Raw genomic sequence first — 23,174 nt, 5'->3', positions numbered from 1 at the left:
GTTCTGTGAAGAAAGTCAATGGTAGCTTGATGAGGATAGCGATGATTCTGTAAATTACTTTGGGCAGTATAGCCATTTTCACGATATTAATTCTTCCTAACCATGAACATGGAATGTTTCTCCAACTGTTTGTGTCCTCTCTTATTTCATTGAGCAGTGGTTTGTAGTTTTCCTTGAAGAGGTAGCTTACATTCCTTGTAAGTTGTATTCCTAGGTATTTTATTCTTTTTGTAGCAGTTGTGAATGGCAGTTCTTTCTTGATTTGGCTCTCTTTAAGTCTGTTATTGGTATAGAGGAATGCTTGTGATTTTTGCACATCGATTTTATATCCTGAGACTTTGCTGAAGTTGCTTATCAGTTTCAGGAGTTTTTGGGTTGAGGCGATGAGGTCTTCCAGGTATACTATCATGTCATCTGCAAATAGAGACAGTTTGGCTTCCACCTTTCCTATTTGAATACCCTTTATTTCTTTTTCTTGCCTGATTGCTCTGGCTAGAACCTCCAGTAGTATATTGAATAGGAGTGGTGAAAGAGGGCATCCTTGTCTAGTGCCAGATTTCAAAGGGAATGCTTCCAGTTTTTGCCCATTCAGTATGATATTGGCTGTTGGTTTGTCGTAAATAGCTTTTATTACTTTGAGATATGTTCCATCAATACCAAGTTTATTGAGGGTTTTTAGCATAAAGGGCTGTTGAATTTTGTGAAAGGCCTTCTCTGCATCAATTGAGATAATCATGTGGTTTTTGTTTTTGGTTCTGTTTATGTGGTGAATTACATTTATAGACTTGCATATGTTGAACCAGCTTTGCATCCCCGGATGAATCCTACTTGATCATGATGGATAAGTTTTTTGATGTGCTCTTGCAATCGGCTTGCCAATATTTTATTGAAGATTTTTGCATCTATGTTCATCATGGATATTGGCCTGAAGTTTTCTTTTCTTGTTGGGTCTCTGCCGGGTTTTGGTATCAGGATGATGTTGGTCTCATAAAATGATTTGGGAAGAATTCCCTCTTTTTGGATTATTTGGAATAGTTTCAGAAGGAATGGTATCAGCTCCTCTTTGTGTATCTGGTAGAATTCGGCTGTGAACCCGTCTGGACCTGGGCTTTCTTTGTGTGGTAGGCTCTTAATTGCTGCCTCGACTTCAGACCTTGTTATTGGTCTATTCATAGTTTCAGCTTCCTCCTGGTTTAGGCTTGGGAGGACACAGGTGTCCAGGAATTTATCCATTTCTTCCAGGTTTACTAGTTTATGTGCATAGAGTTGTTTGTAATATTCTCTGATGATGTTTTGAATTTCTGTGGAATCTGTGGTGATTTCCCCTTCATCATTTTTTTATTGCATCTATTTGGTTGTTCTCACTTTTCTTTTTTATCATTCTGGCTAGTGGTCTGTCTATTTTGTTGATCTTTTCAAAAAACCAGCTCTTGGATTTATTGATTTTTTGAAGGGTTTTTCGTGTCTCTATCTCCTTCAGTTCTGCTCTGATCTTAGTTATTTCTTGTCTTCTGCTAGGTTTTGAGTTTTTTTGATCTTGCTCCTCTAGCTCTTTCAATTTTGATGATAGGGTGTCAATTTTGGATCTCTCCACTCTTCTCATATGGGCACTTATTGCTATATATTTTCCTCTGGAGACTGCTTTAAATGAGTCCCAGAGATTCTGGTTTGTTTTGTCTTTGTTCTCATTGGTTTCGAAGAGCTTCTTTATTTCTGCCTTCATTTCATTGTTTATCCGGTCAACATTCAGGAACCAGTTGTTCAGTTTCCATGAAGCTGTGAGGTTCTCAGTTAGTTTCTGAATTCTGAGTTCTAACTTGATTGCACTATGGTCTGAGAGACTGTTTGTTATTATGTCAATTGTTTTGCATTTGCTGAGGAGTGCTTTACTTCCAATTATGTGGTCAATTTTAGAGTAGGTGTGATGTGGTGCTGAGAAGAATGTATATTCTGTGGATTTGGGGTGGAGAGTTCTATAAATGTCTATCAGGTTTGCTTGTTCTAGGTCTGAGCTCAAGTCCTGGATTTCCTTGTTAATTTTCTGTCTGGTTGATCTGTCTAATATGGACAGTGGAGTGTCAAAGTCTCCCACTATTATTGTGTGGGAGTCTAAGTCTCTTTGTAGGTCATCAAGAACTTGCCTTATATATCTGGGTGCTCCTGTATTGGGTCCATATATATTTAGGATTGTTAGCTCTTCTTGTTGTATCGATCCTTTTACTATTATGTAATGTCCTTCTTTGCCTCTTTTGATCTTTGGTGCTTTAAAGTCTGTTTTATCAGAGACAAGAATTGCAGCTCCTGCTTTTATTTGCTCTCCATTTGCTTGGTAAATCTTCCTCCATCCCTTTATTTTGAGCTTTTGTGTATCCTTGCATGTGAGATGAGTTTCCTGGATACAGCACACTGATGGGTTTTGGCTTATTATCCAATATGCCAGTCTGTGTCTTTTGATTGGAGCATTTAGTCCATTTACATTTAGGGTTAATATTGTTATGTGTGAACTTGATACTGCCATTTTGATGCTAGCTGGCTGTTTTGCCTGTTTGTTGATGCAGATTCTTCATTTTGTTGATGCTCTTTAGCATTTCGTATGTTTTTGGAATGGCTGGTTCTGGTTGTTCCTTTCTATGTGTAGTGCCTCTTTCAGGAGCTCTTGCAAAGCAGGCCTGGTGGTGACAAAATCTCTGAGTGCTTGCTTGTTTGCAAAGGATTTTATTTTTCCTTCACTTATGAAGCTCAGTTTGACTGGATATGAAATTCTGGGTTGAAAGTTCTTTTCTTTAAGGATGTTGAATATTGGCCCCCACTCTCTCCTGGTTTGTAGAGTTTCTCCCGAGAGATCTGCTGTGAGTCTGATGGGCTTCCCTTTGTCGGTGACCTGACCTTTTTCTCTGGCTGCCCTTAGTATTTTCTCCTTCACTTCAACCCTGGTGAATCTGACGATTATGTGCCTTGGGGTTGCTCTTCTTGCGGAATATCTTTGTGGTGTTCTCTGTATTTCCTGGACTTGAGTATTGTCCTGGCTTGCTAGGTTGGGGAAATTTTCCTGGATAATATTCTGAAGAGTATTTTTTAGCTTGAATTCATTCTCTTCATCACCTTCTGGTACACCTATTATACATAGGTTCTGTCTCTTCACATAATCCCACATTTCTTGGAGACTTTGTTCATTCCTTTTTGCGCTTTTTTCTCTACTCTTATTTCCCATTTTATTTCATTGAGCTGATCTTCGACTTCTGATATTCTTTCTTCTGCTTGGTCAATTCGGCTGTTAAAACTTGTGCATGCTTCGCGAAGTTCTCGTGTTGTGTTTTTCAGCTCCTTCAATTCATTCATATTCTTCTCTAAGTTGTCCATTCTTGTTATCATTTCCTCAGATATTTTTTCAAGGTTCTTAGTTTCTTTGCATTGATTTAGAACATGTTATTTTAGCTCACGGAAGTTTCTCATTACCCACCTTTCAAAGTCTGATTCCGTCATTTCATCACCCTCATTCTCCATCTAGCTTTGTTCCCTTGCTGGTGAGGAGTTTTGGTCTTTTGTATGAAGTGAGGTGTTCTGGTTTCGGGTGTTTTCCGCCTTTTTGCGCTGGTTTCTTCTTTTCTTTGTGCGTTTATCCACCTGTGGTCTGAGTAGTTGCTGACTTTTCGATTGCGTCTCTGAGTGGACACCCAGATTGTTGACGGTGAAGTATTTCTGTTGCTTAGTTTTCCTTCTAACAGTCTAACCCCTCTGCTGTATGACTGCTGAGGTCCACTCCAGGCCCTGCTTGTCTGGGGTACACCTGTAGCCACTGCGGAACAGTGAGGGATGCTACCAGTTTCTTCTTCTGCTATCTTTGTCCCAGGATGATGCCCACCAAATGTCAGTCTGATCAGTCCTTTTTGAGGTAACTCTTTGGATATACAGGGGTCAGGGAGCTGCTTGAGGAGACGGTCTGTACTTTATAGGAGCTCGAGTGCTGAGCTGTGAGCTCCGTTGTTCATTCAGGACTGTTCAGCAGATACTTTTAAGTCTGCTGCAGCAGAACTCATAAAATCCTTTTTTTTTTTTCCTCAGATGCTGTGTCTCGGGGCGTTAGGGCTTTCTTTATGAGTATCCGCTGCACTTTCCTGCCCAGCTAGGGGGCAGTCTAGTCACTATTTGCCTGCTGAGGCTCCGCCCTGTTGGCATTGGCTCCGCCCTACTGTCATGGGCTCCGATCTGTTGCCTCTGTATTGGCAGAGTCTCTCTGTTATGGCGGGTTGCCTTGGCAACGGCAGGCTGCATCACCAATGGGAGTATACCTCTGTAGGGGCGGAATGCCTCGGCAATGGTGGACGCCCCTCCCCCACCGAGCTGCACTGTCCCGGGCTCATTTGTGTCTGCAGTGAAACTCTCAACCTCGAGTGTATCAAATCGCCGCCCTGCTTATCCCTGTGGGGGTGGAACCCGCCGAGCCTGGTCACCTGGCTTGCCGCCTCAGAGCCCCTCTTTTTCCCTTTCCAAAGTTGAATGGTTGACTCTCTCCCAGGTATTTCAGTTGCCCGCTGATAGGGGACGGGATCCGCGTGATTTCCCTTGCTGCGACCCACTGCACCAGCTCAAATGTTGCCTCCCGGGAATCTCCTGGTCTGGCTCACTGTCCAAGTCCCATCCAATCAGATGGATATGCTAATCTGCCCTCCCAAATCTCAGATTGTCAGTTTAACAGGGCATCCAGACCAGTGCGCCTTGTGCAGAGTCCCGCTGCGCTGCTGCACCGGCCCCAACGGCAGTGCCAGCCGCGGCGGTGCTCCGTGTCTCTCCTACACCTGGGAATCCCCCCCGCTCCACCTAGTTCTGTGGGCAAGTAAGATTCGTCTGAAAATGCAGCCTGAACTCACCTTCTGCGCCTTCACTGAGAGCCGCAACCCCGAGCTGCTCCTACTCAGCCATCTTCCGGGTCTCTCCAGCTTTCTTTAGCTGAGTATTTGCCAATGTATCTTTGTCTACTCTTTTACTTTTAAGCAATGTCTTTGTTTTAAAGTGGGTTTCATGTAGGCAGCATATATTTGGGTCTTTCTTTGCGTTTTATAACTCAGTGTGATAATGTGTTGTTTAATCAGTATGTTTAGACCATCCACATTTAGTGTAGTTATTGATGTGGTTGGATTTAAATCTATCATTTATTTGTCTCATATATTCTTTTTTTTTTTTGAGACGAAGCCTCACTCTATCGTCCAGGCTGGAGTGCAATGGCTCAATCCTGGCCCACTGCAACTTCTGCCTCCCAGGTTCACGTTGTCCTGCCTCAGCCTCCCAAGTCGCTAGGATTACAGGCACCCAAATGTCAGTCTGATCAGTCCTTTTTGAGGTAACTCAAACCAACACCAAACCCAGATATTTTTGTATTTTTAGTAGAGATGGGGTTTCACTAGGTTGGCCAGGCTGGTCTTGAACTCCTGACTTCAGGTGATCTACTTGCCTTGGCCTCTTAACGTGCTGTGATTACAGGCATGAGCCACTGCGCACAGCTGTCTCATCTATTCTTCTTTTTTTCTCTCTCTCTTTTTTTTTTTTTTTGCTTTCTTTTGGATTGAGTTTTTATAATGATTCTATTTTATCTCTACTATTGGCTTATCAGTTATATCTTGTTTTTATTTTTTAGCGATCCTCTAGGATTTACAGGTGTATCCTGTTTTGTTGTGCTTCACATATACTGTGTTTTTCACAAATTGAAGGTTTGTGGCACCCCTGTGTTGAACAAGTTTATCAGTGCTTTTTATCCAACAGATGTTCTCACTTCATGTCTCTGTGTCACCTTTTGGTAATTCTTCCAATATTTCAAACTTCATTATTATATCTTTTTTTTTTTTTTTTTAAAGAAATAGTCTCAGTCTGTTGCACAGGCTGGAGTGCAGTGGCACAATCATGGTTCACTGCAGTTGCAACTACGAGACTCAAGTGATCCTCCCACTTCAGCCTCCTGAGTAGCTGGGACTACAGTTGCATGCCAGTGGGCCCAGCTAATTTTTTAATTTTTTGCAGAGATGGGAGTCTCACTCTGCTGCGTGGGCTGGTCTTGAACTCCTGGACTCAAGCAATCCTCCCACCTCAGCCTTCCAAAGTGCTGGGATTACAGGCATGAGCCACCACACCCAGCTACTCTTTAGTATTTTATGGTGATCTGTGATTATTGAGCTTTGATGTTAACTGTTGTAATTGTTTTGGCACATCATGAATCATGCCAATATAAGACAGTGAACTTAATAAATGTTCTGTTTTCTGACTGCTCCACTGACTGTCCATTTCTCTATCTCTCCTCCTCTTCTTGGGCTTTCCTATACCCTGAGAGACAACAATGTTGAAACTAGACCAACTAATAACCCCACAGTGACCCCTAAAAGTTCAAGTGAAACTAAGAGTCAAAGTTCTTCAAAACTAGAAATGCCATCATTAATATGAGAAAGGCATGTTAAAAACCTTAAGATAGGCTAAAAGCTAGGCCTCTTGTGTCAAACAGCCAAAATATGAGGGCACAGTTTTTGGGCAAAATTAAAAATGCTACTCCAGATGAGAAAGTGAAACAGCTTTATTAATGATAGGGAGAGAGTGGTCTGATTAAAAGATCAACCCAGCCACAAGATTCCCTTAAGCCAAATCATAATTCATAGCAAAGCCCTGACTCTCTTCAATTCTGTGAAGACTGAGAGAGGTGAGGAAGGTGTAGAAGAAAAGTTGGAAGCTAGCAGAAGTTAGTTCATGAGGTTTAGGAAGCTATCTTCATAATATAAAAGTGCAAGATGAAGCAGCAAGTGCTAATAGGGAAGCTGCAGCAAGTTACAAGGAAGATCTAGCTAAGATAATAAATAAAAGCGGGCGCGGTGGCTCAAGCCTGTAATCCCAGCACATTGGGAGGCTGAGGCGGGTGGATCACGAGGTCAAGAGATTGAGACCATCCTGGTCAACATGGTGAAACCCCGTCTCTACTAAAAATACAAAAAATTAGCTGGGCATGGTGGCGCGTGCCTGTAATCCCAGCTACTCAGGAGACTGAGGCAGGAGAATTGCCTGAACCCCGGAGGTAGAGGTTGTGGTGAGCTGAGATCACACCATTGCACTCCAGCCTGGGTAACAAGAGTGAAACTCCATTTCAAAAAATAAAAAATAATAATAAAAAAATAAAAGTGGATACATTTCTATAGGTCTAGATTTGAAAAAAAAAAGTGTGGCTACCTTAAACAACAGATTTTCAGTGTAGACAAAATAGCCTTCTATTGAAGAAGAAGCCAGCTAGGACTTTGATAGCTAGGGAGGAGAAGGCAATGTTTGGCTTCAGAGATTCAAGGGACAGGGCTGACTCTCTTGTTAGGGGCTAATGGAGCTGATGACCAAGTTGCAGCTATTGCTAATTTACTGTTTTGAAAATCCTAGGGCCCTTTTGAATTATGCTAAATCTACTAATCTGCTTATGCTCTATAAATAGAACAACAAAGTCTACATGGCAGCATGCTTACAGTGTGGTTTACTAAATATTTTAAGCCCACTGTTAAGACCTACTATTCAGAAAAAGAAGATTCCTTTCAATACTTCCTTTCATTGACAGTGTACCTCGTCACCCAAGAACTTTGATGAAGATATGCAAGGAGATAAATGTTCTTTTTATACCTGATAACACATTGATTCTGCAGTCCATGAATTCCAAGGAGTCATTTCAACTTTCTAGTCTTATAAGTTAGAATATTCATGTATAGTCTATTCATAAGGCTATAGCTGCCACAGCTAGTGATTCCTCTGATGGACCTGAGCACAGTAAATTGAAAACATTCTGGAGAGCATTCACCATTCTACATGCCATTAAGAACATTGGTGATTCATAGAAGGAGGTCAAAATATCAACATTAACAGGATTTTAGAAGAAGTTGATTCCTGCCCTCATGAATGACTTTGAGAGGCTCAGACTTCAGTGGAGGCTATAATTACAGATGTGGTGGAAATAGCAAGAGAAATATAATTAGAAGTGGAGCCTGAAGATGTGACTGAATTGGTGCAATCTCCTGATAAAACTTGAAGAGATGAGGAATTGCTTCTTTTTTTTTTTTGAGAGGGAGTTTTACTCTTGTTCCCCAGGCTGGAATGCAATGGCGAGATCTCGGCTCACCACAACATCCGCCTCCTGGGTTCAGGCAATTCTCCTGCCTCAGCCTCCTGAATAGCTGGGATTACAGGCACGCGCCACCATGCCCAGCTAATTTTTTGTATTTTTAGTGGAGACGGGGTTTCACCATGTTGACCAGGATGGTCTCGATCTCTTAACCTCATGATCCACCCACCTTGGCCTCCCAATGTGCTGGGATTACAGTTGTGAGCCACTGTGCCCGGCCGAGGAATTGCTTCTTATGGATGAGCACAAAGAGTAGTTTCTTGAGCTGGAATCTACTCCTGGCGAAGATTCTGTGAACGTTGTTGAAATGAAGACAACAGATTTAGAATATTATATAAAGCCGTGGCAGGGTTTGAGAGGACTGACTCCAATTTTGAAAGAAGTTCTAGTGTGGGTAAAATGCTATCAGGACAGCATCCATGCTACAGAGAAATCTTTTGGGAACAGAAGAGTCAATGTAGCAAACTTCATTGTCTTATTTTGAGAAATTGCCACTCCAGCCATCAGCAACCACCACTCTGATCAGTCAGCAGCCATCAGCATCAAGGCAAAACCCTCCACCAACAAAAAGACTATGACTTGCTGAAGGCTCAGATGATCATTAGCATTTTTAGCAGTACAGTTTTTGAAAAATTGGTACATAATAGTTGTACATATTTTGGGGGTTCATGTGATATTTTGATACATGCATACAATGGGTAATGATCAAATCAGGGTAATGGGGATATCAATCACCTCAAACATTTTTCTTTATTCTGTTCTATTTTTTTTCTTAAGATCTTTTTGTGTACCAATCTTCCAGCTATTTTGTACTATACAATATGTAATTGTTAAGTATAGTTTCCCTACTACTATACCATAAACACTAGATCTGATTTCTGGTATTAACTGTATTTTCGTACCTGTTAACCAACTGCTCTTCATCCCCCTTCTCCCTACCCATTCCAGTCCCTAGTAAGCAGTAATTAACTCTATCTCTATGAGATCTACTTTTTTAGCTCCCACATATTAGTGAGAACATGTGGTATTTATCTTTCTTTGGCTGGCTTATTTCATATAACCTAATGACCTCCAATTCTATCCATGTTGCTGCAAATGACAGAATTCTTTTTTATGGCTAAATAGTATTCCATTGGGTATGTTTATATATGTGCGTATGTATGTATGTGCATATATATACATATATACACACATGTACATACACATATATACACATACATATACTTTTCTTCATTCATCTATTGATAGACACTTATGTTGATTACGTTTCTTGGCTGTAGTGAACAGTGCTGCAGTAAACATGGGAGAGCAGCTGTCTCTTCAATATACTGATTTCCTCTATTTTGGATATATACCCGGCAGTGAGATTGCTGAATCATATGGAATTTCTGTTTTTAGTTTTTTGAGGAACTTCTATGCTGTTTTCTGTAGTGGCTGTACTAATTTACATTTACACCAACAGTATGTGAAGCATTCCCCTTTCTCTGTAACCTTACAACATATATTTTTTGCCTTCTTGATAAAAGCCATTTTAACTGGGGTGAGAGGCTTTATCATTGCGGTTTTGATTTGTGTCTTCCTGATAATTAGTAATGTTGAGCATTTTTAAACCTATCTCTTGTCCAGTTGATGTCTTCTTTGGAGAAATGTCCAGATCTTTTGTCAAGGTCAAAATGGGATTATTTGGGTATTTTTTACTACTGAGTTGTTTGAGTTCCTCGTATATTCTGGGTATTAGTCCCTTTTTGGTTAGATCGTTTGCAGATATTTTCTCCCATTCTGTAGGTTGTCTCTCCATTTTGTTGGCTCCTTCATTTGCTGTGCAGAAACTTTTTTGCTTGATATAATCTTATTCATCTATTTTTACTTTTGTTGCTTGTGCTTTTAGCATCTTACACAGAACATCTCTGCCTAGACCAATGGCCTAGAGTGTTTTCCCAACATTTTCTTCTAGTAGTTTCATAGCTTTGGGTCCTAGATTTAAGTCTTTAGTCCATTTTGATTGGCTTTTTTTTTTATGGTAGAGATAGAGTCTAGCTTCATACTTTTGCATATGGTTATCTAGTGTTCTTAGCACCATTTATTGAAGTTACCGTCCTTTCCTCACTGTATGTTCTTGGTGCATTTGTAAAAAAGGAATTGGCTGATAATATGTAGATTTTTTTCCTAAATTTTCTATTCTGTTCCGTTGGTCTGTGTGTCTGCTTTTACACCAGTACCATGCTACCTTTATTACTATGGCTTTGTATTATATTTTGAATTTGGGTAGTGTGATGCCTCCAGCTATATTCTTTTTGCTCAGAATTACTTTGCTTTTTCAGGGGCTTTTGTGGTTCTTTACAAATTTTAGGATTGTTTTTTCTATTTCTGTGAAGAATGTCATAGGCAGGTTGATAGGGATGGAATTAAATCTGTAGAAGTTGCTGTGTAGTATTGACATTTTAACAATGTTAATTTTTCTAATCCATGAGTATGAGATATCATTCCCTTTTTTTGATGTGACTGCTTTAATTTCTTTCATCTGTGTTTTTTAGTTTTCTTTGTAGAGATCTTTCACTTTGGTTACATTTATACCTGGATACTTTAAATATTTTTGTAACTGTTGTAAATGAGATTGCCTTCCTGATTTCTTTTTCAGTTTGCTTGCTGTTGGCATATATAAATGCTGCTGAGGCTGGGTGTGGTGGCTCACGCCTGTAATCTCAGCACTTTGGGAGGCCAAGGCGGGTGGATCACCTGGTGTCAGGAGTTTAAGACCAGCCTGGCTAACATGGTGAACCCCTGTCTTTAAAAAAATAAATTAAAAAAAAAATGCTACTGATTTTTGTATATTGATTTTGTATTGTGCAACTTGACTGAATTTATCTAGATTTTTGGTGGAGTGTTTAGATTTTTCTAAATATAATATCATATCGTTTGCAGGCAAGGATAATTTGACTTCTTCCTTTCCAATGTGGATGCCCTTTCTCTTGCCTAATTGCTCCTGCTAGGACTTACAGTACTACGTTCAATTACCATGTGGTATTAAGCCTGCAGGTAATGTACAGAATGCAAGAGTTGAGGCTTCAGAGCCTCTGCCTTTATTTCAGAGGATGTATGGAAAAGCCTGGATGTCTGGACAAAAGCCTACTACAGGGGCAGAGCCCTCATGGAGACCCTCTATGAGGGCAGTATGGAGGGGAAATATGGGGCTGGAGCCCTCATACAGACTCCCCACTGGGGCACTGCCTACAGCATCTTTGTGAAGAGGGGCCACTGTGCTGCAGACCCCAAAAATGGTAGATCCATGATCCACTAGCAGCCTGCACCCTCAGCCTCGAAAAGCCACAGGCACTCAATGCCAGCCCTTAAGAGCAGCCATGTGGGCTAAACCCTGGAAAGCCATAAGCGTGGAGCTGCCCGAAGCTTTGTGATACCACCCCTTGCACCAGCATGCCCTGGATGTGATGTATGGAGTCAAAGGAGATTATTTTGGAGCGTTAAGATTTAGTGTCTATTTCTTCCTTTTGCTTCGAGTTGTTATTGTGATAATGAGTTGTGAGATCTGGTTGTTTAAAAGTGTATGGCACCTCCCCTCTTTCTCTTCCTCTTGCTCCAGCAATGCGAAGTGCTGCTTCCCCTTTGCATTCCACCATGATTGTTAGTTTTCCTAAGGCCTTCCTTGAAGCTGAGCAGATACCAGCATTATGCTGTACTGCTTATAGAACCATGAGCCAATTAAACCTCTTTCCTCTATAATTTACCCAGTCTCGGGCATTTCTTCATAGTAATGTGAGAACAACCAAATACATCTAGCTGAAGGTTTGTTCATTTTGTTTATCTTTTCAAAAAATGAAAATGGAAACATAACTTTCCAAAACCAATGGGATTGATTTTGAAACCAACTTCATTTCATTGATTTTTTTGTACTTGTTTTAGTCTCAATTTTATTTATTTCTGCTTTGATCGTTATTATTTCTTTCTACTAATTTAGGGTTTGATTTGTTCTTTTCTAGTTCTCAAATACATCGTCAGGTTGTTTATTTGGAACTTTTTGACTTTTTTGATGTAGGCATTTATTGCTATAAACTTCTCTCTTAGTACTGCTATGCTGTACCCCATTGGTTTTGGAAAGTTATGTTTCCATTTTCATTTTTTGAAGACATTTTGAAATTTTCTTCTTAATTTATTAATCTATTGATCATTCAGGAGCATGTTGTTTAAATTCCACCTATTCGTGTAGTTTCCAAAAATCTTCATGTTATTGATTTCTGTTTTTATTCTGTTGTAGTCAGAGAAGATACTTGATATGATTTTGGCTTTTTTGAATTTGTTGAGACATGTTTTATAGTATAACATATGTTTTATCCTGGAGAGTGTTCCATGTGCTAATGAGAAGAATGTATTCTGCAGCAGTAGGTGACATGTTCTATAAATGTCATTAGGTCCAGTTGGTCTAGGTGTAGTTTAACTTCATTATATCTTTGTTGATTTTCTGTCTGGATGATCTGTCCATTACTGAGAGATGGGTCTTGAAAGTCTCCTGCTACTATTGTATTATAGTCTTTCTATCCTCTAGATTTATTAATGTTTGTTTAATATATTTGAGTGCTCCAGAATTGGGGGCATATATTTATAATTGTTATATCCTGTTGCTGAATTGATTCCTTTATCATCATATAAAGGACCTTCATCATCATAAAAAGGACCTTCCTTGTCCTTTTTTTTTTTTTTTTAACAAACTTTGACTTGGTCTATTTTGTTTAATATAAATATGGCTACCTTTTTTTTTTTGGCTTCCATTTGCGTAGAATGTCTTTTTCCATTCTTCACTTTCAGTCTATGTGTGCCTTTATAGTTGCTGTGAGTTTCTTATAGGCAATATATAGTTGGATCTTGTTTCTAAAAGTTTTTAAAAGTTCACTCAGCAATGCTTATATCTTTTGGTTGGAGAATTTAGTTCATTTACATTCAGTGTTATTATTGATAGATAAGGACTTACGCAGTATTTCATTACTTGGTTTCTGGTTGTTTTGTAACTCTTCCTTTCTTCCTTCTTGCTGCCTTTGTTTGTGATGAAGTGGTTTTTCTCTGGGAGTATGTTTTAATTCATTGCTTTTTATTTTTAGTTTATCTGTTATAGGTTTTTGCTTTGTGGTTACCATGAAGCTTACAAAAGCCATAGATATAAGTTATTTTAAACATATGACAACTTACTTTGATCACAAAAGGAGAGAAATCAAAGGAAAAACCAAAAAACTCTACACTTTAACTCTATCCTCCCACATTTTGACATTTTGCTGTCTTAAATTACATCTATTTATATTCCTTATCTCTTAACAGGTTGCTGTTAATATTTTCAGATTTATCTTTTAGTCTTCATACTAGAGATCTGAATGGATTACATGTAACAATAATTACTGTATTAGAGTATTCTGAATTTATCTACTTTTACCAGTGAGTTTTATACCTTCAAATATTTTTGGTTTTGCACATCAAATTTTGTTTTCTTTCAAATCAAGGAACTCTCTGTAGCATTTCTTGAAAGATGGGTCTAGTAGTGATGAATTCCTTCAGCTTTTGTCTATGAAAGACTTTGTATCTCCTTCCTGTTAGAAGGATATGTAAATTACATATCCTTCTAACAGGAAGAAGATTTTAAAAGTTTTAATGTAAAGTTTCAAAAGTTTTAATGTAAAGTAAAAATGTAATTTAAGACAACTTTTATCCTGTAGCACTTTGAATGTGTCATTCTACTCCCTCATGGCCTGTTCGGTTTCTGCAGAAAAGTCTGTTGCCAAAAACATCAGAGCTCCTTTATATGTTCTTTTATTTCTTTTCTCTTGCTATTTTAAGAATCTTCTCTTTGTCTTTCACGTTTTCAGGTTTGATTATTATTTGCCTTGGGAGACTCTTACTTGGGTTGAATGTTGATATGGTTTGGCTCTGTGTCTTCACCCAAATCTTATCTCGAATTGTAATTCCCATAATCCCCACATGTCAAGGGATGGACCTGGTAGGAGGTGATTGGATCATGGGGACAGTTACCTCATGCTGTTCTTGTCATAGTGAGTGAGTTCTCACAAGATTTGATGGTTTTATAAGTACTTGACAGTTCCTCCTTCACACATACTCTCTCTGTCTCAGCTGCCACGAAGTAAGAAGTGCCTGCCTCCTCTCCCACCATGATTGTAAGTTTCCTGGAGTCTCCCCAGCCATGTGGAACTGTGAGTCAATTAAACCACTTTCCTTCATAAATTTACCCAGTCTCAGGTATTCTTTATAGCAGAGTGAAAATGGACTAATACAAATATATTTGGTGATTTCTGACCTTCTGTACCTATTTATATCTTTCTCTAGATTTGGAATGTTTTTGGTCATTATTTCTTTGAATAAACATACTACTCCTTGCTCTTAACTCCTCATTGAATGCCGGTGGCTCTCACATTTGTTCTTTTGAGATTATTCTTTATATCTTGCAGGTGTTCTTCATTCCTTTTTCTTTCTCCTCTGACTGTATTTTCCAATAGCCTGTATTTGAGCTGATTGTTTCTTCTTCTTGATACATTTTGCTGTTTAGAGCCTGTAATCCATTTTTCAGAAAATGTGTTTGAGTTCCAGGATTTCCATTTTTTAAAATTTTTATTTATTTTTTATTTAAATCTCTTTGTATTGCATTTCTCTGATAAATTTCTGAATTGCTTCTCTGTGTTATCTTGGATTTTTCTGAGTATCTGTAGAACTGTTATTTTGTTCTTGATCTGAGACCTCACACATTGCTTTCTCGTTTAGATTGGTCCCTGACTCTTAGCTTTGTCCATTTGGGGAGGTCATCGTTCTGTGTTCGCTGTTATTTCTTGTGGATGTACATCTATGGATTTGCTTTAAAGGATTTATTATTCATTCCAGTCTACTGTCTTGCTTGTTTTGGTCTTTGTAAGATATGTTTGCTTAGAAATTCTTTGCAGTTGCCTGTGAGTCCCCTAATACTATTATATATCACTGCCTCCTTTTGGACACTAGATGGCACCTTAAGCCCAAGTTTGCCTTGGCTCTCACAAACATTGGAGCACTGCCTGTCAGATGGTGGGGGCGGGAAAGGGGATACCCCCAACTGTGTGGTAACACTGGCAAAGGGTTTGTACCCAGAAGACTCATGGCTCATGCCCCCTACAGTGTGGTCCTGATGAACAGCTGCTCTGATATGGCATCTCTTTTGGCTGAAATAAAGAGAAGAATTTCAGGGATAGCGTTTCTGTTCCTGCTTCCCCACTTTCTGTAGCTGCCTACAGAGTTTTTTCTCCCTAGTAGCCCCCATAATATTACACTTCTCATAGGTTGAGGCAGGAGCAGTTTTCCTGCAAGGGAACCCTAGATAGCTGGCTGTCCTCCATCTGACTATTTCCAATGAAGAAACTGAGTCTGGGAGGAATTTTTCATGCACAGGGCCTGACACATTGGGGAAGGGGCATCATGCATAGAAAAAGCGATTTCTCTTACTGTTTGTTTGGAGTTTTTCAGTTCTCTGTGGCTCACAGATAGTATCAGTCTCAGATTTGATATCTGGGATATTGCTGATGATAAGCTTGGTGCTAGATATTTGTTTTGGGATTTCTGTGGGAGAGTGAAGCCAGATTGCTTCTACTTTGCCATTTTGGTGGCATCATTGTCTCAATAAAGGATTTTCAAATTAAGGTATGTAATTTTTTTTAGTCATGCTATTATTGCACACTTGGTAGAGTACAGTATAATGTAAATATAACTTTTATATATACTGGGAAACCAGAATATTCATATGACTTGCTTTTCTTGCAATATTTGCTTTATTGTAGTAGTCTAGAATTGAACCAGCAATATCTCTGAGACATGCCTGTTTAATTCAGCTGCTCCTTGAATCATGATAAACCCTTTGTAGCTTGAAAATATCCTAAGTTGAAAATGCATTTAATATACCTAACTAACCGAACATCATGGCTCAGCCTACCTTAAACGGCTCAGCACATTACCTTAAATGTGCTCAAAACACTTATATTAACCTATAGTTGAGCAAAATCTAACACAAAGCCTATTTCGTAGTAAAGTGTTGAATATCTTATGTAATTTATTGAATACTGTTCTGAAACTGAAGAACAGAATTGTTGTATGGTACTTGAACTCTGGTTCCTACTGAATGCATATTGCTTTTGTATGATCCTAAAGCTGAAAAACCCTAAGTGAAACCATCTTTTAAGTTGAAGACCATGTGTATAAATTTTAACTTATCCACACTCTACTGTCAAATAATCTTATCCCACTTCATGTATAGTATAAGAACTTTACAACATTAAACTTTCATTGTTTCTCCCTATTTCATTTCATTTTTTAAAATTAGAGACAGAGTCTCAATCTTTAACCTAGGATGGAATGCAGTGGCACAATCTCAGGTCATTGCAGTCTCAAACTCCAGAACTTAAGCAGTTCTTTCACCTCAGCCTCAAGTATCTGGGACTTACAGTTGTGCACCACAATGGCTGGCTAATTTTTTGGCCAGGCGCGGTGGCTCACGCCTGTAATCCCAGCACTTTGGGAGGCCGAGGCGGGTGGATCATGAGGTCAAGAGGTCGAGACCATTCTGGCCAACATGGTGAAACCCCATCTCTACTAAAAATACAAAAAATAGCCGGACATGGTGGCACATGCCTGTGGTCCCAGCTACTCCGGAGGCTGAGGCAGAAGAATTGCTTGAACCCCGGAGGCAGAGGTTGCAGTGAGCCAAGATTGCGCCAGAGCAAGACTCCGTCTCAAAAAAAAAAAAATTTTTTTTTTGTGGCAACAAGATCTTGCTATGTAATTCAGGCTGGTCTCGAACTCCTGGGCTCAAGCAATCCTCCTGCCTCAGCCTCCCAGTGTTGAGATTACAGTTATGAGTCACCACACCCAGCCCCCATTATTTGTGCTATACCTCATTATTTTTCTTTAGTCAGTTATGTGTACAAGTATATACACACACATATATGTGCACATGTGTATACACACATACAAACATACAGTTTGAGTAGATGGTTTAGCACATTAAATCCTTCATATGTATCTATTAAAATCTTTCTAAATGCCATTGACAATCTGGGAGATTTCTTTAATAGTTTCTTAATAGATATTTATTTACCTATTGTTAAAATGCACACGCTGAATGAAAAGACCCCAACCCCCCGCCCAAACAGGCTTTGTATGAGCAACATGGCTGTTTGTTCACCTTGTTGCAGGCGGGCTGAGGCCAAAAAGGGTGTCAGCAGAGAGCAGTGGGATAGGAGTTGGTTTTATAGGTTTGGGGTAGGCAGTGGAAAGTCACAGTTTAGGGTGGCTTTTGCAAGCTGGGAGGGGGTCGTTGGGTGTGGAGCCCCAAGGTTAACCATGTCAGTTACAAAGTCCAATGGCCTTATCAATTGGGGCGAGAATAACAAACATTAGAGAATGTCTTAAAGTTAAGTAGGCATTGCAGGGGTTGATCCTTTCTTTCTCTTTTCGTGGTCTTCCAGTTTTGATTTTCCAGGAACTCATCTGGAGTGTCCGTGCAGGTCAGAGAGGTTAACATGGCATCCATGGGGCCATCAGTCGGCCTAAAAGACCTTACATTCCTGTCTTTTTGTATTAATAATATAAAAAAAAAAAGAGATGAAGAGTGGAGGGCAGTGGAATATCAGGAAGGCCGACACAGAGGGGTGATGGGGCGATGTTTCTCAGGGCTTCTTTGAGTGGGATTGGGGGTGGCACAGAAACCTCAAAATGGGAAAGAATTTAGACTGCTGGGAAATTTTGGGGCAAGAGGTGATATTGTGGGGTTGTTAGAAGGAACATTTGTTGTATTGATGGATTGCTTATTGCTTGTATACGATTTTGTAGGAATTGAGAGATTAATTGGAAAACACAGGGTCCAAATAAGAGGAGAAAGATAGTATCGGAGGACTAGGGATTGGAAGAAGCCATGACTCCCAGTTAGAGTGTCCAGCCAGTCCAGCCAGGTTTAGTTTATTGATGGCATCACGTATGAGTCTGGACTGGTTTACATAAGAAAAATTGAAAGGGCTGTTTTCCGGCCATTTGGATTGAGGCCAGGCCGTGTTACAGAGATGTTTAGGTTTCAGATCAGGCGACAGTTGAAGAGGTTTTAAGTTTTTTAGGATACAGGCTAGATGTGAAAATGTAAAATAGAGGAATAGAGGGCAGAATATTGCCCATAGTGAAGGAGATTTTTTTTTTTTTTTTTTTTTTTTTAAGAGACGGAGTTTTACCAGCTTGGTCAGGCTGGTCTCGAACTCCCGACCTCAGGTGATCGGCCTGCCTCAGCCTCCTGAAGGGCTGGGATTACAGGCATGAGCCACCGTGCCTGGCTCAAGGAGGTAAGTTTTAAGGAAAGGAGCCGAGTAGACTAGGAGAAGGAGTGAGCAGCTACCAGGGTTTTCAGTTGGTGTCCCTGACTGATTTTTGGGCTTTAACATGGGTGAGTGATTAAGGCAGGCATCCCCACAATTGACCAGACACCAAGGGGAGAGTCTTGTCTTTCCGAGTCGGTGACCGACTTCTGAGTTTTTGAGTGAGAGGGAGAGACTTGTCTCCTCCAGCTCCACATGGATAAAGAGTGTCTCTTTATCTCTACTAGAAGGAGAAAGATTTAAAGGAAAAGAGAGAGAAAGAGGGAGAGACTTGTCTCCTTGGGATTCGAAGGAAAAGAAAGCTGGGGAGAGATTTGTCTCCTCTTCTCTAAAGAGAGAGAGAGGGGAGAGACTTGTCTCCTGTTCTCTAAAGGAAAAGAGAGAGAAAGAGGGGGAGACTGCTTACTTGATCTGAAGGTGGTGGGAGAGCTGTTCAGCATACTCTGTAGAATTTGTCTCTTTTTTTGGACAGCTAGGATAGCGGAAGAAATCTGGGCTTGGGAAGGGGATACACAATACCCCTTTGAATATAGATGCTGAAGAAGCAGGTGGGTGAATTAAAAGGCCATGTTGCAATAGATGGGTGATAAAGCCTGTTGTGGGATGGGGTACTGGTGCTGGGCAGGGTAAGTGTGATTAGGTTTTAAGGGGATGACGAGAGGTGAGTGACTTACAGCAACAGATGAGAAGGTGGTGTCCTGCATACTAGGGTTAAGGTAGGGGGACATAAGGAGAGCTATCGAAGGAGATACGGGTTTGGGGAGGAGGGCGACAATGAGGTGTGGCTGTAGCCCAGGAATAGTTAAGGAACAGACAATTTTGCTAGAATACCTTGGCCTAACAGGGGAACTGGACAAGTGGGATGATTAGGAAACAATGTTGAAAGGAGTGCTCGCCTAATTGACACTAGACTTGGGGAGTTGTAAGAGGCCTGGAGGCCTTGCGGTCAATTCCCACAACAGCTATGGAGGCCAAGGAGACAGGTCCTTGAAAAGAAGGCAGCATGGAGTGGGTGGCCCTGACATGATTAAGAAGGAGATGAACTTACCCTCCACTGTAAGAGTTACCCGAAGCTTGGGGTCCATGATGGTCCAGGGGGCTTCCAAGATGTTCAGGCAGCGTCAGCCTTCAGCCACCAAGCTCAGGAGATGTGGGAAGGATTCAGTCCGAGAGCTTTTGGTTGGAGCTCCAGGAACTCTGGGAGCAGCGACGTGAGTCAGACAGTCCGACTTTCCATGGGGCACCCCCTGCATGGATGGGGCAGGGCTTAGGAAGAATCCTGGACTGGGGCATTCCTTGGCTCCGTGGCCAGGTTTCCGACACTTGAAGCAAGGTCTGGGAGGGGTGGCTGTAATCCCAGCACTTTGGGAGGCCGAGGTGGGTGGATCACCTGAGGTCAGGAGTTTGAAAGCAGCCTGGCCAACATGACAAAACCCTGTCTCTACGAAAAATACGAAAATTAGCCAGGCATGATGGTGCATGCCTGTAATCCCAGCTTCTCAGAAGACTGAGGCAGGAGAGTCACTTGAATCTGGGAGGTGTAGGTTGTAAGGAACCGAGATTGTGCCACTGCACTCCAACCTGGGCAACAGAGCAAGACTCCATCTCAAAAAAAAAAAAAAAAAAATAGTGCAAAGGACTTCAGTAGACAGTTTCCAAAGAAGATTTACAAGATATACAAATGGCCAATAAGCCCACGATAAGATGCTCAACATAGTCATTAGGGAAACACAAATTCAAAAAGCCAAAATGAAATACCACTTTATGCCCACTAAGATAGTGTTATGAACTGAATTATGCTCCCCCCACACTCCCAAAATTTATATGTTGAATCCCTAACTCCTGATGTGACTGTTTTTGGAGACAGGGCATTTAGGGAGGTAATAAGGTTGAATGAGCTTATAAGGGTAGAGTGTACTGAAGTGCAATGGCTTGGTCTCAGCTCACTACAACCTCCTCCTCCCTGGGTTCAGGCGATTCTCCTGCTTCAACCTCCTGAGTAGCTGGGATTACAGGCATGTGCCACTATGTCCAGCTAATTTTTGTATTTTTTAGTAGAGATGGGGTTTCACTGTGTTGGCCAGGCTGGTCTTCAACTCCTGACCTCTGGTGATTCATCTGCCTGGCCTCTCAACATGCTGGAATTACAGGTATCAGCCACCACAGCTGGCCTATTCTAGGTTAATATGCTACAAAAATGCTTTGTGCCTTTTTCTCATGTTTTAAAAATTATAAAAATGTATAATATGAAATTTACCATCTTAACAGTTCTTAAGTGTACAACTCAGTAGTGTGCAGTATATTTACATTGTTGTGAAACAGATCTCCAAAACATTCTTATCTTGCAAAACAAGCTTCCATTTCATATTTGTCACACACAAAAAGATGTACACTCATGAGTGAGATTTTGTAGAGTTAATTTTTTGGCTTTATCAAGGATATTTTTAAGTTGAAACTGGAATGGTTTTATTTTTTCTAATTGCAAGTGTATAACAATGAAGAATGCAGTCACAAGTAAGTAAAGTTTGGTGCCACTGCCTCAATTCACATCAGCAGTTTTATACATCATTGCTTTTGTACCATCAGTAGAAATGTCAACACAGTGGAAAGGGCTAATAACATCTTATTATTATTATGAGCATAGTTTTGACTTTGTAGACTTTGTAAAAGGTTCTTAGGAACCTTCCAACAATCCACAGACCACTTTGAGAACCACTGATTTAGATTGATGTTTTAGGAAGATCACTTTGGTGACAGGTTAGAGAAGGGAAATTGGAAAGTCAAGGAGACTCAAGTGAAAGAAGAGGAAGGTCTAAATTTGAATAGTGAGTGCAGATGAGAAGGAAAAGACAGATTTAGGAGATAGATTAAAAGTGGAATTGACTTAGAGAATTGCAGGGGTATCTTTGAGATAATGAAATTATTGTCTATCAGCCAGGCGTGGTGGCTCAAGCCTATAATCCCAGCACTTTGGGAGGCCGAGGCGGGTCACGAGGTCAAGAGATCGAGACCATCTTGGTCAACAAGGTGAAACCCCGTCTCTACTAAAAATACAAAAATTAGCTGGGCATGGTGGCACGCACCTGTAGTCCCAGCTACTTGGGAGGCTGAGGCAGGAGAATTGCTTGAACCCAGAAGGCGGAGGTTGCAGTGAGCCGAGATCATACCATTGCACTCCAGTCTGGGTAATAACAGCGAAACTCCGTCTCAAAAAAAAAAAAAAAAAAAAAGAAATTATTGTTTATCATAGTGCCAGATTTTGTCCCTCATCTCCATGTATTCAGTTTACATCACTAACCTAAATTATTCAAGATAAGTTGAAAATTTCCATAGTACCATAATAAAAAAAAAAAAACCTACTCTAAATTAATAATGATTTGAAGGAAGAATGAGCTATTTAGTTGTCTGCTTCTACTTACTGTGTTAGCTTGAGAGTTTATGACTATCCTCTTTATCAGCTTCTGAATTTATATAAACCGTGTATTGAACATAAATAGCAGATCCGTGTGTCATTATATATGACACTATATGCAGATCTGTGTGTCATTAATTTAGGAGAGTTTTAGGGACTACAGTCTTTTCCACTGCTCAGACCCCCAATAATGGAAAAAAAAAATAGTACAAATTGATTCGTATAGTGGGTTCTTAATTTTACATTTTGAAAGCTTTTTTCCCCTTCCTCAAACAGTACTTCAAATACTTCACCTTCAGAAGGTACACCACTAGCCGGAAGTTATGGATGTACTAGTCATTCATTCCCAAAGTTCCAGCATCCTTCTCATGAACTTCTGAAGGAAAATGGCTTTACCCAACAAGTATACCACAAGTATCGTCGAAGATGCCTTAGTGGTAAGATGCTTGTCCTTTATCTATTTAATACATTTAAAATTCAAATATAATTCTAAAAAATTAGAATTATGTCATTTAATGTCAGGTTAAGATATTCTTTTATTGTTAGACTATAGTTTTACCTTAAGTTAATGTGTTTATATATATTCTTTGTTCATGTACTTTATAACTTAGACACATTAGGAAAAAAAATTAATATACTCGGCTGAGCACAGTGGCTCATACCAGTAATCTCAGCACTTTGGGAGGCCAGGGCAGGCAGATACATCACTTGAAGTCAGGAGTTTGAGACCAGCTTGGCCAACATAGTGAAACCCTGTCTCTACTAAAAATATGAAAATTAGCTGTAATCCCAGCTACTCAGGAGGCTAAGGCAAGAGAATTGCAGGAACCCGGGAGGGGGAGGTTGCAGTGAGCGGAAACCATGCCATTGCTCTTCAGCATGGGTTACAGAGCAAGATGCCATCTCAAAAAACAAAAAAAAATTAATATACTCTTCTTGTTATTATTGACAGATATTTATAATTTAAGCAGTGAGTCAGAAAATGGGTTAATATTTGTCACCTATTTGAGCAGTCCTCAATCTTTTCGGAACAGGGACCTGTTTCATGGAAGACAATTTTTCTATGAGGAAGTGGGTGATGGTTTTGGATGAAACTGTTCCACCTCAGATCTTCAGGCATTAGATTTTCATAAGGAGTGTATAGTCTAGATCCCTAACATGTACAGTTCACAATAGGGTACCAGTCTGTGGCCTGGGGGTTGGGGATTCCCTGCTGTATTTAGAAGAAATTGAAATAAATTTTGAG

General features: G+C 40.2%; 1 protein-coding gene across 10 annotated transcripts in view; it reads left to right on the top strand.

Moving 5' to 3' along the window:
• LARP1B (La ribonucleoprotein 1B) overlaps nucleotides 1-23,174 on the top strand; it is a 197,198-nt gene that overhangs the window by 135,426 nt on the left and 38,598 nt on the right. For all 10 annotated transcript variants that reach the window (XM_035292958.3, XM_035292959.3, XM_035292963.3 and 7 more), the window contains one exon: nucleotides 22,205-22,365. In XM_035292958.3, coding sequence (XP_035148849.2) covers nucleotides 22,205-22,365 — 161 coding nt within the window. The remainder of the gene's footprint in view (nucleotides 1-22,204; nucleotides 22,366-23,174) is intronic.

The sequence above is a fragment of the Callithrix jacchus genome, chromosome 3, assembly GCF_049354715.1.
Source record: "Callithrix jacchus isolate 240 chromosome 3, calJac240_pri, whole genome shotgun sequence".
Classification (NCBI taxonomy): domain Eukaryota; kingdom Metazoa; phylum Chordata; class Mammalia; order Primates; family Cebidae; genus Callithrix; species Callithrix jacchus.
The sequence above is the reverse complement of the archived record's forward strand: the minus strand, read 5'-3'. Positions and strand labels throughout refer to the sequence as shown.